Raw genomic sequence first — 17,317 nt, 5'->3', positions numbered from 1 at the left:
GTTACATGAAAACACTCAAGTCAGAGTAGGTGAGTATGTGTCCTACATATGTTTAGGAATAAATATTTGATGTGTTGTCGTATGCATCGGAAATCTTACAGATAAAAAAATACATGTGAAACACATTCCCCCACTCACACCACCGTCTGCTTGCGACATCTCACCTTGAAAGTAAATAATCTGCTGTGAAGAGGTTCACTGATGGACACAAAAGAAGTGCGTCTAACAGGCTGACTCACAGCTCTTCAGCTGATAGGTGTTCTGCCAGATATATTGACTAATATCCTTTATAACAACAACATTCCCTCACAGGGTGGGTGAGCGGCACAGACGTAGCTAACGTTGCAGGGTGAGGCACATTCCTGTGTGAGAACAGAGATCAAAGACGGTTCAAGCTAATGATGTGGCCTTTATTAAGATCCAGCCGAGGGCAGGAACAACTCAATCGATACAGTACATTACAGCGGCAGATCGTGTGCTGCCTCAAATGTGGCTGTGACAAACAAGAGCTGATAGAAAGTTGTTGAGCAGCAGAGTTACACATACTAATCCCTCACTCCCAACAATACGACTTCTGACACCGGATTTGGGTTTGATTTGTGGTAAAAACTGTATGTAAAAATATAGCCAAGCGATCCTTTATCTGCTCCTCGCATTTCTCCAGTCTACGGTTCCTCATTGCGACCTGTAACACAGGATTATTGACTGCGTCACTGCAGATTTGGCTCCTTCTGGTGGAAAGATTGAGATCGCAGCTGCACAGTTTCGCAGCGTTGACATGGAGTCAGTCCTTGCTTTCAGTTTCAATTCTGTTCAAGAAGATTTGTTAAAAACCTGTGAATGATTCGGCATGTAAAAATGGTCGTCTGATATAATAAATACAGTACGGAGGTAAGCATGTACAGTGCCTGCTCTGGATTAATTACAGTGTCTATTTACATTTTGAACAAATTGATTTGAAAGTGATTTTCACTTTAACAGTGCTCTTTTTGCGTGGAGATCACCGCTGCAACAGTCGCTGTCTGAAACACAGTTTAGGCATCAACACGGACACACTGACGATGAATCACAAAAAGTCATTTAAACATATTCATCATGCAGGCAGCACCAGTCACGTCTGTATCTTCTCTCTGTGTGTTTCAGTCCGACCGGCTCTCGTTCTAAAACAATGATAAGCAAATATAACAATCGCCTTTATGCAAATATATATTTATAGATGCTTAATGTGCAATGCAAATATACAAATGCTGATTGACTCCATTGGCTTTGGGACTTCTTTTCAGCTTCTGATTTGTTTGCTTTGTCTCAAGTGGACGTCACGCGGGTCAGAGGTCAAGGACTCAGAGCTCCGTCATCAGGAGGGCTCGTAGGATCTTCTCTCTGTCCACTCTAACTTCTTCTCCGCTATAGAAACAAACAAACAAACAAACAGTGCACGACTTACGTTACATCAAGTTTAAACTTTTAATAAAATATAATTTAAGCAACTAGTCAACACGGAGGCATAAAACTCTCTTACAACTATAACCTAATATATAAAACGGGACAACTCTACATTACACGGACAGAATTTGCAAACTGGTTTAGATGAATAAGTTAAAGAGTCTTTCTTGTGTGTTTTTAGTTTAGTAATAAATCACAAACCTTCCATTTTAATACAGTTCTTTGTTATCTAAAGAATATAAGATATATAACTAAAATGTGTGTTCATTTGTCTCAATATTCAATTTCCGTGCCCATTTAACTCAATTAATTAAAAGTAAATAAAAGCTAAAGCTTCTAATTACACATTTTAATTAAAACATTTATGTGATTCAAAGGTAGCTTAACCATAGCAATACTCATAACTTTCACTGCAGCCGAGGCTACAGACGCTCTGCTAAGCTAGTTACAGCAGGACCTAGCTGTTTATCTTTCATCCTTACTTTTTGTTTTTGTCTCCATTATATTCATATTCTGCTGCTGTCTCTTAGAAATTCAGCACATCGACCGCGAACCGTGAAATAAATTTGTCAGTAAAAACAAAAACAAACTCTGTGTACTTCACCAGCTAGCTTAGGTGCAATTAGCCAGTGCACAACAAATGTTCAAGAAGCTGATTTTTTCCCCATAATTACACATTTCTATGGCATACTTTCATATGAATATATGAAAATATATGAACATATTCTTCCCACTGATGAATGTTGACCACATTTATAAGCTTGAATGTAAGGTATATTGTGTAATAATAACCTGTAAACGATGCGTTAAATTTGAGAACCTGTTTAAAGGGAACTGTCTGAGAGGTTTGGGAACCAATGATTCAATCTTTCATAAATACTCATGCTGTTTTAACTGTATTAGTGGTCAAACAAAAAGAAAAAAATATTTCCCTTTGGAAGCAGCTTAAAGTAGAACAAAACCTAAAAAAAATGACCCTAATATAGTCCTTGAACAAACAGGCTTCCCATGACTGTATAAACATAGTGAGAGGAGCAGAGAGGAGGTGTGTTACCTGTCGTTATGAGCTGCAAGGTAAGGGACCAGGTGAGGGATGGAGCTACGGTAGTAAGAGGGGGAGAGGTGAGGGGAAGGCGAAGGAGAGGGACAGCACGGGCTACCCACCTCTAGAGATGGCATATTATCCACCTGAAATACACATCAGCATACACACACACACACAAATAGACATTCGTCTGTTTACTCACAGATAAAACACAAAGTCTGAACTAATCCCCAGTAAGTGTCTTACGCTAGCTGTAAGAGCCCTGAAGGTGTGCCTGCGTGTGAGAAGGTGTGTGTGTGTGTGTGTGTTACCTGTGGGTATATAGACGGCTGTATCTGTTTGTCCAATGAGCTGTTAGAGCCCGTCTTTCCCGTACTTTGAGAGGAGATGGCCGCAAGTGCTTCTGGGAGATTTTCTTCGTCTTCGTGGTTACTGATGAGCAACAAATTGAGAGACTGAATGATTTACACGACACGCGGATGGTTCTGAATAATACGTCCCTGTCAGAGAGCAGAAATATTGAGGCTTATGCTTCGAGCACTCCGCAAAGTAGTCATTTCAGGAAGATAATTTTCCACTCATAGGAGCCCAGGCGCTGCAGGGAGCGCTGCTCTTCGACAGTAATCAGAGGTGATGGGTACTCACAAGCTGAACTGCCGGACCAGTCGTTTTCTGCGGTTGCTGCTCGGGTTAGTCTGGCATTGCAGACTCTCCGTTGGGTTGTGGTCTTGTCGGTGGGGCGTCTTGTCTGCTGTCAAACTGGATGCAGCCGAATCCTGGGATGAGCTCTGGTACCTGGAGGCCAGAGGCGTCACACAGGAGAACAAAGAGTGAGTGGCGGTACGCAGAAAGAGGCGCAAGAAACGTGGAAAAAAAGGATGAGGTACTGGCCTGTCACTGAGGGTCTCGTTTGAGGCCTTCGCTCTCGGCGTTGTAGGGACCTCCTTCTTCATTGCAGAGGAGATAAGGAAGCAGACAATGCTGTAGGTTACAAGGCTCACAAAAGACGGGAGGTTGAATATTTGGAGAAGTTGGTGCTCACCCTGAAAGCCGCCTCCATCTGGGCCTTGAGGATGTTGCACTTGAGGTGGTCGGGGAGCATGGCTGGAGAGGCAGGCGGGTGCAGAGACTTTTCAGACAACTGCTTCTCCTCTCCCTGTCAACAGAAGGAGGCGAGAGATGAGAGGGAGAGTCGGTGAGCACAATGTCACTGTGAGTGAGCAGGACAGGAAAGCAGCACGCGGGAAACGTGTCAGACCTTGTTGTCGATGTTGATGTGCAGCGAAGGCCAGGGAGGAGAATCGCTGTCTGACTCCAGAGCCTTGAGCAGAGACTGAGAGATGTCCAACTCATCTGCAGGGCAGGGAGGAGCTCGACGTTCTGATGTTTGATGAGAGTAAATCTATATTAGGCTATATTTAGTATGGTGCTGCAGTTGACTGAAATATGTTTGTGGTCTTGAAAGCAAAAAATAAAATAATAATAAGAAGAAATTTATCTCATTTTAACAGTGTAACCGAGAATCTGGATAATACACACAGACAGCACAGATTCTTTTATCTCTGCTTATTTAAGTGTTTCTTTAAGCTCAGCCTCCTCTGATTGGTCAGCTCTGACGACCTGAGCAGGAATCATCCACAGAGGTTTCAGGGGGAAGATGGTATATGCCCTTGAGTGCAGGGTGAGTCATTTTTAAATCTTTAAATGTTCCAGGAAATGACCAACACACTTTGGCCTGAAAATATCTTAGTCCTAGTGAAGCATTGTGGAAAACCATTAATATATAAACGCCAGTTTCATTAATTAATTAAACCATTGACAACAACTACTAGAACCATTTATTGCCTTTTGTTGGGAGCTAAGAACAAACACAGTGGTCATATTCAGGAACTTTTCAGTTTGGAAAATTAAGTTCACAATGCAGTAATTAGGAATTTTTAAATGTAATTTCCCATAATTTAAGTTTTGTTGGGAGTCACTACCTAAACGAACTAAAGTAAAAGCAGAATCTAGGCATCGTGTCACAGATTTGTGCCGATCCCCTCCAGACCGACGGTACTTACTGTTCTTGGTGTGCGTGTGGCAGAGTGTGCCCTGGCTGTGCGTGTGGCGGCGGTGACGGTGGTGGGTCTTGCCAGAATACGAGTTTTCATTCTCTTCGACGCTGAACTGACTGGCTGAAGTGGGACCGCTGAGTGGGAAACTAATAATGACACATGCAATCACAACAGGACCCCCCCACCCGTCAACTTAAATATCACAGACTGTGAATATTCCACGTAAATTATCATTGTAATCATTAGGTTTATGACTCAGGGTTTTATCAGCACATTCATCAAGAGGAACCTTCCAGTAAATACCGAATATGACAAACTGTTACAAGTTACACAACAGTGACGCACACATCTCTTCGATTTTGCACTCACAGACACTTTATTTATTTTAAGGCAACATCCCTAAAGGCATGACGTGATTTGAGTAAACATCAAAAACAAAAGGAGACACACTACAGCAATATAACATTGGCCACATTCTCTGTAAACATTTGGTCGATTTAGCAAAACCATAACCTGAAGTAACATTAATGTAATGTTTATTCAAAACCCTTATTTCGAAAGCACAACACCCCATATGCAGGATTCTACTTTGCGTTTCTATTCCACACTCGGCTACACGCTACGCACAAAGCAGCTTAATCCCCGAAAAAAAAAAAAAAAAAAAAACTAGCGCACACTACACGCAAGACTGAACCCCTTCCACCTGTTGAGAATCGCCTCGGTCAGCACTCACGTCACTTTAATTAAATAAAGCTGTCATAGGATTTATGAGACAAGTTTTAATCTCTCGGGGCAGATTTGAGATCCCGCAGTAAACACACTGAGGGATTAAAACACCAGCCGTGATTACAGTAAAACATCTAAAAGCAAAGCAAGACACGGACCTATTAAACCCAATCCTGTCTTTTATTTGTGTGTCCAAGTACCACATTGCACATCTGTTTAGAAATAGATAAAAGCGTCGTCAAAAAACGTGATAAATGAAATTAATGTATCATTTCCGCCTTTTTGCACATCTCCTGTAAGAAGTAGGATGAGGTATAATTTATTATGCAATCACTTCTGTTTACTTAAAAGCTGTTAAATGTGTGAATTACATACAATCACTTCCTGTCCGCGATGATTCTTATTTATATATGCAACAATATCTTCGTGAAGAAGCGATAAAACGCAGCAAATAGGGGTGCTGAGGGCTTTTAGGTGACCTGAACGCAAAAATCATCAGGTCAAACTATAAAATATTTAACAACCCGTTCTTTTTTAGAGCGTCACCGCGCACCTGTCCCTTTCACTTCCCACAGATCCTTTGCCCCAGTTCACCCTCCACATGCACCCTCGTCAGCATCACGCGCCTCTGGTCGCTCTGGCAAGACACGTCGTCGGATGAAAGGGTGGACGGTGACACACATGAGGGGATGTGACAGACGGATGGAGACAGAACTGATGAGGATGACAGAGACAAGGGCGTCTCCAGAGCTTCTCTCTCTTTGGGGGCAGCAGCCTGTGTCAGTCTCGCTGTCTGAGTTTTGAAACAGATTTCCGGGTTAAACCGAGGTCAAAGTGCTGTCATGACCTTATCCTTGTGAACCAAACTGACGGATCGCGGGAGGATGCTGGTGGTTCGCTCCGGGACAGGAGGGTGAATGGACACGGGACTCTCATCCTCAGAGGAAAGCCTGAACATGACGGGCAGATGGAGGATTACACACACACACACGCAGACACGCACACACACAGGCACACAACCGGGAACATGACACGTGTAAGCGACATGATGTTTGATGAAAAACAGACAATGTTGAGTACTGACGACATGACGAGAGACCGTTTCTAAATCTCTGAGACGTCTTCTTCCTGGAACAACTTCACAAGCATCCGCTCTCGGTGCGCTCTTACCTGTGCGGTGGTGTGTGTCCAGAGTGCTGCAGGTAAACGGGGGGTGTAAGCGCGGGGTGGGGCGGATGCCAGGGCTCGTGACCGACAGGAATGTTGTGCTGGTACTGGAGGGAAGGAGAGGATTGAAGAGATGCTGAAATTAAACCCTGCCACAAGGACGAAGCCAGATCAGTTGCTGCAGCGTGTCTCTGTGCATGTGTGCGTGCATGTGTGTGTTTATGTGAGTATGAAAGTGGGTTATCCGAGGTCGCTCACCGGATGCAGGCTGGGATCAGGGCTGGCGTGAGAGCTGGAAAAGAGTGGAAATAATCACATTCCAAGCACGCGCAAATACGCTGTTGTGATGTATGTGCTATAAAAGAGAGCGCCCTAAAAAGAGAGACAAACGTGGAAACACTTCCCCAAACTCCGAGCGGCTATTTTTTTGTGTGTTAGAGTTGGGATTATCCAGACCGTTACGTGGATTAGAGCCAAGGTCAGGGGATAAGGAACAAATGTAATAACCGGAATGTCCCTCTGCAAGGGACGTAACATGCGCATTTGCATTACGTGCCTATAAAAAGTAGGCCATTCATCTTCTTTATTGCATTTATAAATAGAACAATAAGTCAATATAATTTGTCTTCTATGATTGAAAAAAAAAATAATACAAAAAAACAACAAAATTCTTAACTATCAATGTCGATTAATTGAAAATGTGGATAAGCAGTGGCCCTTTTTAAAGAGGTTTAACTCAACAGAGGTTGAGCCAATCACGTCAAGCCTGGACTTCCTGTGTTACTGTTGCTAGGTTAGACAAACAGCAGCAATACAGGGTTTCAATTGAAACTGCTGTTGATTAATTGTGAGCACAGTGGAGGACGAGTTGTTTTTTAACAACGTCTGCCAACGTTACCAGAGTCACTGAATGTCAGCAGCCTCACCTGTTACCTCTATAATTACAGTGATTCGATGGTTTTCTCTAGGAATGGACGCTCACGAGGCTATCGTTAATCTAACCCAGGACCTGGGGACTAGATCAGGGATTGGTTAGATGTCAACGGGCCCGTCTGAAGGCCAGCAGAGGGTCAGCGGATTCTAGTAGCCTCGCAATTAGTGCAAACCCCAGCGCAGTGAATACGTCCCAAGTGGCTGCGAAATAAATACACTGGATGTCTGGAAGGATCTGTCGCTGGTTAATTAGCATTCCTGATTACACCAGTTACACCGTGAAGACAAAAGAAGACTCCAAGCAACTCAGGGATGGAATGGATTAAAAAAAAAAAAACAAATCCAAAGAAACGAGTTAAATAGTTGGAAATGGAAGGAAAGCTTCAACAGCTGAGAATGAAGAGTCTCTGCATACAACACAGGTTGCGCAGGTTCTTCATCAATAAAAGCTTTATGGGAGCGTGGCAAAGCTCCACTATTATATCTCCGACAAAGGAGACTCCAAGGTCAACAGGAAGGAGACATTTTATAGACGCTGTGCAACACGAGTGTCTGCTTTACCTGATGTGTGGAGGCTTGGCCGGAGAAATAGAAACTGCCAAAGAGACACAACGGTTAACGGTTAGTTAACAGAAAGCAAATAGACATATTAAAACGTACAATATCTTCCTCCGCTCGACTATCACCAACAACCTTCATTCCTTCCTATTCCAAAGCCAAATGACAAATCCAAATCAGATAAATAGAAGGTATCCAGACACCAGCCCTGACAACTTCAGGCTAAGTACAACCTGCATTTAATCATTTATATGGGGTAGATTAAAGCGAGGTAGAGGCTCGTGGGCCTGTGACGCCACCGCAGCTCACAGGAGGAGGGAACTGCGGGGGAGAGGGGAAGTACAGCAGGTGCTTTTGACAAAGCAGAAAGGTGACCAAGTCTAATAACCTGGAATTTTCAGGAACTTTCTTTAAAAAAAAAAAAAAAAAAACAAGGCTGTTTTTAAATCTACTGAAGTTGTCAAATCATCACTTAATACTGGGTGTTTTTAGACCTTTGGAATGGCTGATGGATTTATTAATTTTTTTTACAGATAAATCAAAACAATAAGGCGGCTCTATACAGCAAATTAAAGTTATCTGGGAGAAAAAACAAACAAACTCTGACCTAAAATGGTACGTGACCTTTATGACAACACTTACTGTAAGTCGCGCATGTTTTGTATGTGTTGATAAGACTCACCTTTGCACAGTGACTGCGTCCGGGAGGGGTACCGCTTGCTGGGCCTTCTCTCAAACGTGCTGGCTCTCCTCAGCCTGCCTCCATGGGTGGCCTGATACTCCGTCTTCCCGCTGAGACGAACATAAAGCAACGAGTGGAAATATAAAATTATCAGTGGAACGGCTGTAGTTTAAAGTGCCACTGAGCTCTGTTAAAGACTGAAATCATTCCAGTTAAGCGTGTATTTCTTTATAACTCAAACAATAAAGGGAGTAAGGGTGACGCCGGCATGCATGCTTGTTACACACTGCTTTCCTGCTTTTTTTTTTTTTTTTTTTTTAAACCATCTGTAACATCAGGGGGCTTTCACACGGCTTTGATTCAGCTCCTCCGGCAAATGATAGGAAGTGGCCTTCGAGTGTGAAAATTTGGTTTGACCATCTCTGATAATAGTCACAAGAAAACAAACAATATGAAGGGGATATCAGTCGCCATAGGAACAGATCCATGTAACCATAGATACACTGTAACCATAGATACAAAAGAAAGCTCTGTTTTATGTGACACGTTATTCCCCATATGCCGGTAGCCGGCTCTGGCCACTACTACCTGAGTGAGTCAACTCCTCGTGCTTTTCCTCGACGCCACGCTGACACTAAAGAGCAGGCGTGAGTCGCTCTCTCTCTGAGATCTCACCTGAATCTGAAGCGGGAGCCCAGCCGCGTGAAGTCGCTGCGGCTGGCCTTGGTCGTGGTCGGCTGGCGCAGCCGGAAGAAGGCATGGCTCTCCACGGCGCACTTCCACAGGTGTTTGCAGGTCCGGGCGCTGTCCAGCTCAAACACGAACGTGTGCTCCTGCTCCCGTCCCTTCACAGTCGAGACAATAACCAGGCACTGTTAACGGCCTCTGATCCCAGCCACGCACTTTAGTGTGTGTGTGTGTGTGTGTGTGTGTGTGTGGAGGACACAAACCTGATCATCGTCTTCCACCACCATCAGCGTCAGTCGACTCTTTCTGAAGTCCAGTCGAGTGATTTTGGGCCTGGAGCACAAACCAAGAAGAAAAAACAAAAACAAAAACATATCATGAAACCAAAAAGTCAGCAGGTTTACAATTATTATCAATTAATCAGTTATTCTGAACATTATGGATTTTAATCGACCGATAAATTGAAATAGAAAAAAATGAAGCTATCCAGAGTCTGGCCATCTTCAAATGTCTTCATTTACTCAATTAATGGCCCAAAACCTAAAAATGGCTCAAATTTATTCAAATAAAAGAAAATGAGAATATTTTTAGTATTTGAGAGGTCGATGGTGACTTGATGAAATCTGACTGAAATGCCTGATCAATTACAAAAAGTTTATTTTCCTGTAAATAGATTAGTCAGTTAATGTAATAGTTTAAGTTGTAATTCACACAAACAGCGGCTCTAGTGTAAAATAACTCCAATAACACATTTCTAGTTAGCGATGGTACCACAATAAAAGACAGCTGTTAAAGTAAATCTACACAAATAAGAAACTGACAAATTCTGAGAACAATCGATTGTCGGGTGCGTTCGATTCACTCACCAAAAGAAAAGCCCAATTTTGTTGGAGCCCTCGAAAACCAAGATGCCGGTCGGGGTAAGACCCAGTGCATACTCTCCTCCATCTCTGCCCTGAACGCACAGCGTGCACACGTTTAGTTTTGTTCAGTTCAGTTCTGTAAAGCAGTGACTCATGCGCACAGACACTTGTGATAATAACTCACACACCTTGACAAAGTGCATGTCCACGCCGTAAAGTTCCAGCCACTTGCATTTGTTGAGAAACGAAATCTCCGCTTGCGACGGGCTCTTTCCCCTGAAGACAGAAAACAAGACACCACAGTGAGTTTTCACAACGAAAATATCACTTCCGCGGTCGACACGTCTCTGGCGGAAAACAGAAAACTATCAAAACTGCTGCTGGCTTCTTGAGCTCTGATGGTAATTGGTGTTAGCTCTGAGGGAAAGTCATTCCCGTTGTTGTATACAAGAACAACAGGCTCTCCCCGCGTGGCTCAGCCGGCCCACTGAAGCGCAGCATATGTGTGTGTAATCTAATCCGAGATGGGAGCAATCAGCGGCCCCGGGTTAAACACTGCCTGGAATCAATCAAGACCCTCCAGGGATTAATCCCATAATCCTTCACGCGGACCAGTGATAGCCAGGTCGAGGCGGAGGAGGAGAGCACAGGGTGGACGGTGAAATTAGACCCATGTGAGTGAAAATGCTGGTGGTGAAAGGCTGCAGCGGAATGACTTCCTCTCCTGCTCGGCATTGGGCTTTTTGCCCCGCTTGTTTCAACCAGCGAGGAGAGAAACAGGCTCAGGTCAGATTGCTGCCCACTGGACGCCCTCCAATCAGCTGCTTTGACACAGCAGGAGCATTGTGGTAACCAGTGCGTACGAGTTTTAAGCATTAGTGCACGGGAAAGCTCCGTCCATGAGAACCGTGAGGTCACTGGTCCAGTCCCCTTTATGCATACGTGTACGTGTAAGTATGTAAAATGTGAAATAAAAGCTGATTTTTAGGAACTTCAATTCTCACCTGAGATCCAGCCACCTGCTGAAGATGTCCGCCTCCATGGCCTCGCTCTGTTTGGGAGTGAAGCGAAACTCCGACACCAGCACGGGCGAGTGCTCCAAGGGATCGCAGTCTCCCAGCTCACCTGGGGACGGACGCAGACACAGTTCGAGTACAGACAATAAAAACAGAGATGCAGCACTCGCCGTGTACACCCTCACGCACTTCTTTAAAACGAGGGTGCGATGTTTAAAAGCTGAAATAACACACTCAGCCTCATCCGCTGATAAGCAATAAAATGCACCACCGCTCTATGCAACATGTTCTACACATGTTCTCTATTGGAAACCGATGGGTCTTGAGCAGTGATTCATTCATGGTGGCTAATGTCTTTACATTATGCGTTTATATTAATGACATTACTGAAGCCATTTGACAACAAGGCCCTCCTCTACCCGTGCTACTGTTTTATTGTTTCACGTCAGCCACAGAGGCCGCTGTTCAGCTGCCATCAGCTACTATCCCCCAACATCTAATTATGGACTTAAAACCTCTCTTCATCTGTGATAGGTGATCCACAGTGAATATTTGAAATGACGTTCCCTGTCGGTGCATCTCACAAGGCTTTAGTGTCAGATGGGCAACATATTTAATAGCAGAAACCACAGCTTCATGCCAAACTTACTGCCGATGAATTACCCAAGTCGACTTACTTTGTAAACAATAGGCCGCCAGCTCCACGGACACGTCGTACGGACACTTCAGTCTGAAAAAGAGACACCAATGATGAGCTGTGCCGCTCTTGTAAACTCGAAACCACTGACCTACCCACGGTGCGACGTGTTGGAGGCATAAATGTGGCTCGGTGCCCTACAGCATGTGTGTGTGTGTGTGAGCGTGTCAAGGAGGAGAGGAGCAGCCCTTTTCCTAAAATAAGCAGCCCACTGCTGTTCTTGATCTTGAGCTTTATAATAGAGCTGGGCTCCGGGGATCCGTGGCCCAGTTAGAGGGAGGAGGAGGGAGACGCGTAAAGTGTGTGTTTGTGTGCGAGGACCGGGGGCGCCACTGTGCACAAGTTTCCAAAACTCCACCACATGCCGCTACAGGTGAGTGCTTGCTTCAGGTTTGACCCGACCTCACAAACGGGAGTGATACCTGACGCATAAGAGTCAATCATCTCAACTATTTTTCAGAAACCTGCAGCGTTTGTTTGAAATAACTGAGAGAGCTTTCACTTTGGAGGCTGTTGTTTATTATTCTATTGTACTGCACCAACAGCTGTTTCTATCATTTTGACTACCCCAGTTTAGTCAGTGAGCTAAATAACACTTTAATTCAGTCCAGAACCACAAACTACATCCTCCACAATTATACTGCAGCTGAATTACCTTATTAAGCTTATTCGAACATAACCACATTGTTTCACAGCCGTCATTAAGCTAAGATTTTAGTCCAGGACAGTACATTAGAATGCATCCGCTTCCAAGAGTGTACCTAATGAACTGTGTACGTATTATATATAATGTTGTTGTGTGTTCCTGCGCCTCTGGGCGTTTCATTTTTATTTTCTGTGCGCATTAACTGCGATAAGAAAAAAAAAAAAAGAAATCAACTTACTTGCCAGACAGAATGTCTTGTCGAAGCTGCAACACAAACAGATACCTGTTGACGTGAGAAACAGCAAAAGAAAACAGAAACAAAGGTTTGAGATGAGTGCGTAAATCAGCCGAGGCATCACGGTCTTTTCCTCATATCTGACACATAATTTGCTTTAACAAGTCTCTGTCCGTTTGGCCTTGATTTGAATCTGCCCACAGCAGCAAAGTAATTAGCCCCACGTCCCCCTTTGGACCTCTTCACCAGGCTCCAGAGGAAACCGTGTGTGTGTGTCTGTGTGTGTGATTTTCACCTTGTAAATTCCTCGCGCAGATTATTGGGCTCTGAAGAGTAAAATTTGACTCTGAAGAAGAGTCTGTATGGAGGACCGTCTAAAAGAAATAAAGAGGAGAGTGAATGCGTGCGACAGAAAGACAGGTGGAGGAGCAACGGAGCAGAAATTAATTTAATCAAAGCAAATCTTCCTATGATTTATTTCATCCATTTAATCTCCTCGTCCCTCCACTTTTCATCCGTCCGTCCATCCATCAACTGTCGAAAGGCCAGAAGCCTTTATTCACTCATATTTCTTTGCAACCTACATTTCTGTCCTGCTTCTCCTCAACATCAGTCAGAGCTTCATCCAGGCTACGGAGCTACCACCCAGTGAATAAAGGACCAGCAGACAGAGCAACATTCATCTCTCCACCTCCGCCCGCTGCACCGTTCATCCCACCGTTACGAGCCGGAGCGCAAAACAAGGCCGTGACTCCTGGCGCACACGCTAATCACAGTGTCAACATCTGATCCACCTGCTTCCCACTTACCTACTTCCACATGGCACATTTTCCTGCACACACACACACACACACACACACATGAGCAGTCCTAATTAGGAAAACAACTCACCTCGGATCTGCTTCTTTATGGGCTTGGTCACATCCAGCCAGTGCTGCAAAACAGACACAGGAATAAGAAGGGGCGAAGGAGTGTTGGGATGTCAGGCCGTTTACTGCGGCGATAAAAGTTTGAGCTTAGTCTGAGTCACTCACTGAGACTTGATCTGTGTCCATGAACTGCAATCCAAAGTAGTCTGTCTCCACCAGGTCTATATGATACATGATCTGGTCAAAAAGATCCTGCCCTTTGGACTTGCTCTGCGACAGAAGAGAAAATAGTTTTTGTTAATTTCATTTTTATTTGCGCTAATCTGATCTTCACCGGTGGATAAGCTACAGTCTATGCAAGTGAGGAGTGTCACCATTCAGGGCAGATTCTCTGGTAATTTGGGCATGAAAGCCTTGAATCAGGGGCAGAATGGCTTGTAAGTGGTTGTGTAAGTGGCTGCCTGTATGTATGAGTGTCTGTGTGTGTGTGCGCTTGTGTGTGCATCTGGGGCAAAAGGAGAAGGACAAGCCCCTGAGGGAAAGGTCCTTATTCAGGCCTTTGTCATAAACACACAAGCGAGAACATGAGTCTGCGCAATTAAGCACAAATTGCGGCATTTCGCTCTGAACTTTTATCAGAGCCGTTTACGAGAAGCTGCGCCTCGCCGCCGCATATGAAGACCTGACCCCGGTCTGACCCACATAAAAAAAAAACACTGAGTGTGGGCAGAAAGGAAGATGACAGCCTTGTACTTTGGATCCTGATAACCAGTCTAAACTTCCTGGTGAGAACGTGTGAGGAAATCAGTGGCGTTAAGGGGCTGGGGACAGAATATAAAACTGCTCCTGCTCACTGTGCTGTAGTCCGGCCCTGTTGAACGTTTACAGGAAATACATTTTTCTTCCTGTTCTGCCTTGTGTTGTCCCTCATTCTTTCATTCATTCTTCAGCTTGACATAGCAAACTAATAAGCTTTAATGGGTGTGTTTCAGCTCTGTTTAGTGCACCTGTATCAATGCCTTTGGGAAAATAAGAGCACATGACCAAACTTGTTCCAGCGCACCTGTGACTAAGCCGCCAGCTTGACAAGTCATGTGTCATTTTTGGAACTGCAATACCTCGGGAGAAGCTACGGCTTCGTGTTATTGCTGTAATCACACCGCCAAGAGTAAGACTCTCTAGCCCTGATAGCCGGCAGTACGGCTACCAAATGTTTCAGACGTGACGCATGAACGCAACAGCTTCAGTGACACACGCAACCTTCAGAATGAAAACATCTTGTGAGAGGCCACTTACGCACATATGCCCACACGCTCTCATCATCCCACCTACCCCTCATACCACTCGTCTGTGACAAATGTCTCCATAGTGGTAAATCAGATCAGGGAGTCAGGGAATATGGAGAGGGAGGTGTGGGGAGCACAGGAGGAAAAAAGGAGGAGGAGGAGGAGGAGGAAGAGGAGGAGGAGGAGGAGTGTGAAAGAGTAAAGATGATGAGCAAGGGAGCAGGCTGCACGGAGTGAGAGAAAAAAAAAGATGAAGGGGGGTGGGGGGCACAAGGAGGAGAGATTGCTTGAGGATGATCAGCAAACAGGGAGAAAATAAAGTGAAAGGAAGACGATGTAAAAGAGCAAACGGGAGGGGGCAGCTTCAGGTCTGTCTTAAAGAGTTCCCTGCAGTCAGAACGGGAAGCAACGTGATGAATTGTCTAATCATAACACCTTCTGTTGAGCTGTAACTCAACAGTGAACACGAAGACACACACACTCACGTACACACACCCATACTAAACAAGCTACCATGATACAGGAAGGGAAACTTTAGATGAACATTAACTTACCTGTACAGAAGGGATTTTGTACGTGTGCTGTTTAATTCTATTATTAATCAGGCTGTAATTGTTTCTTGTTTCTTTTTTTTTTAAGTGAAATTTTCCAAAATCAGCGCCCCTGATCTCAAGACCATGTCTTCCAGTGACCTACGTCACTTGTATTAATACGTGTGAGAAGCTGAGGCAGCATGTTTGAGGCTGCTAACTGTTTAATTTAATGGAAATATATTGGGATGCAGCAATGATCACTTGTAAAAATTCTCTAACCAGATTTGAGGTCAGCTAAACTAGTACTACGATCAAACAATTAGTCATGCGTTGGCTTTACTGTGAATTAAAAAGGCTCAAATTGAGACTAATATAACCCTGACTCCAGACTAGGTCATTTAAATTCTAGGGAAGTAACCAGGAGGTCACCGGGAAGACCCACAAGGACCCAGACGCTGATCTGGGCCACCGCCATGTCCTGCTACTTGTGCTCTGTCTACTGACTCTGGGACAAACTAAACACTGGACATGCCCCGGCGCACTCACAGGTAAATCCACATTGACATCCGAGCCGTCCAGCAGCAGGACGCGGCAGGTGATGGTGGTCCGAGCCGCCCCGGCCGCGGGGATGTGAACCGAAGCTCCCGCTGTGACCACGGCGGGCGTGTGGACGACCTGCTGCTGGTGGGCCAGGAGAAGGGGGTTCCCGGTCACCCCTCCTGCCCCTCCTCCTACACCTTTACCATCCACTTCATCCCCTTCCCTCAAGTGGAGGCGGCTCCGGGTGCGGCTGAACGTCCGGCGCAGGAAGCTCATCATCTTCCCGATCCACGAGACGAGGAGGTCCGCGTTGTGTCCGCGAAAACTGTTCCACACAGCGGAGGCTGCAGCCGGGGTCCTGCTTCTGCTGCCGTCGCCTCCTCCACCCTGTCCTCCCCGGGGCGAGGAGTCACTCAGCAGGCACGGAGGAGACTTCAGGGCTGCCGATCAGTCCTCCGGTTGGATGCCAGCAGCAGCGGGGGACTCCAGCCGCATACTAATGAAAGTAACACTGATCGACCACGGAGGCGCCAACCAGTTGATTTCCAGTCATTCGGTCCGGTGTGAACGGCAGGACTCTGTCACGGAAATACAAGCAGCCCTCCTCCTCCTCCCCCTGTCCTGTCCTCTCCCGTGCACCTGCCTCCTGCTTCGCTCGCTGTTGCGCACCGACTCCAAAATCCCGGAGAAATCCCGTCCGACGCTCCGCAGTGGGAACCCCTGAGTCACAAGGGGCCGTGGAGGGAGGGAGGGGGGAGAAGACTTGTCACCTCTGGACCGGAGCTGATTCCTATTCGCAGCGGCGAACCGAAACTAGTCTACCTCACAGGTAAAAGTCAACCAGCGAAACTGGACAAACAGCATGATCTGCGCCTGCGTAAAAACACAGCGCAGAACAAACTTCTGTTCCTCTTGACTGGCCGACCCATCAGTGCCAGAGAACCAGCGCCACCTGTCTGCCACGGCCCCGCCTGGCTGGTGGCTAGGGAATAGATTAAGGCGGATCACTACTGGTTCCCAAGGTGTGGTCCGAGGAAGCCAAGAGGTCCCTGGCATGAAGATGAGCATTTATGTCCCCACTATTCTTCAAGGTCCTACCCACGACTCAAAAATAAATAAATAAATAAATAAATATTTACGCACTCTTATATTCAAAAATGATGTGCAGAATCTTACATACAGGCGTTTGCAGTTCAAGGTGGCTGACAATAAAAGAGCGCCAATGCAAATCAGATCAAAACACAACAAGAAAGAATATATACAGAAACCGTAAAACCAGAGAGGTAATGATGATGATGATAAAATGAATAAGATGGCCATGACTCATTCTGATA

The 17,317-nt window shown here is 45.3% G+C and overlaps 1 protein-coding gene across 5 annotated transcripts; it reads right to left on the bottom strand.

Annotated features, from left to right (window-relative positions):
• Nucleotides 1-389: 389 nt before the first annotated feature.
• epb41l4b (erythrocyte membrane protein band 4.1 like 4B) lies at nucleotides 390-16,951 on the bottom strand. 5 transcript variants are annotated; one of them, XM_047599187.1, is made up of 23 exons: nucleotides 15,990-16,950; nucleotides 13,790-13,894; nucleotides 13,647-13,689; nucleotides 13,051-13,129; nucleotides 12,759-12,803; nucleotides 11,855-11,907; nucleotides 11,166-11,286; nucleotides 10,350-10,437; nucleotides 10,165-10,253; nucleotides 9,562-9,631; nucleotides 9,287-9,456; nucleotides 8,612-8,721; nucleotides 7,933-7,966; nucleotides 6,697-6,730; nucleotides 6,442-6,587; nucleotides 4,552-4,691; nucleotides 3,747-3,868; nucleotides 3,531-3,644; nucleotides 3,380-3,435; nucleotides 3,134-3,283; nucleotides 2,800-2,920; nucleotides 2,498-2,631; nucleotides 390-1,404 (listed from the first exon to the last, which is right to left on the bottom strand). In XM_047599187.1, exons 1-23 carry the CDS (start codon nucleotides 16,260-16,262, stop codon nucleotides 1,341-1,343), a joined length of 2,361 nt encoding a protein of 786 aa, XP_047455143.1. In that variant the 5' UTR covers nucleotides 16,263-16,950; the 3' UTR covers nucleotides 390-1,340. The 5 variants fall into 5 exon arrangements, with proteins under 5 accessions (XP_047455143.1, XP_047455145.1, XP_047455146.1 ...); XM_047599189.1 differs by having other exon boundaries at nucleotides 3,380-3,432; nucleotides 15,990-16,949; XM_047599190.1 differs by having other exon boundaries at nucleotides 6,442-6,545; nucleotides 15,990-16,947.
• Between the last annotated feature and the right edge of the window lie 366 nt (nucleotides 16,952-17,317).

This window comes from Mugil cephalus, chromosome 11 (genome assembly GCF_022458985.1).
Source record: "Mugil cephalus isolate CIBA_MC_2020 chromosome 11, CIBA_Mcephalus_1.1, whole genome shotgun sequence".
In the NCBI taxonomy this organism is placed as follows: Eukaryota; Metazoa; Chordata; class Actinopteri; order Mugiliformes; family Mugilidae; genus Mugil; species Mugil cephalus.
This window is presented reverse-complemented; position numbering and strand designations above follow the sequence as displayed.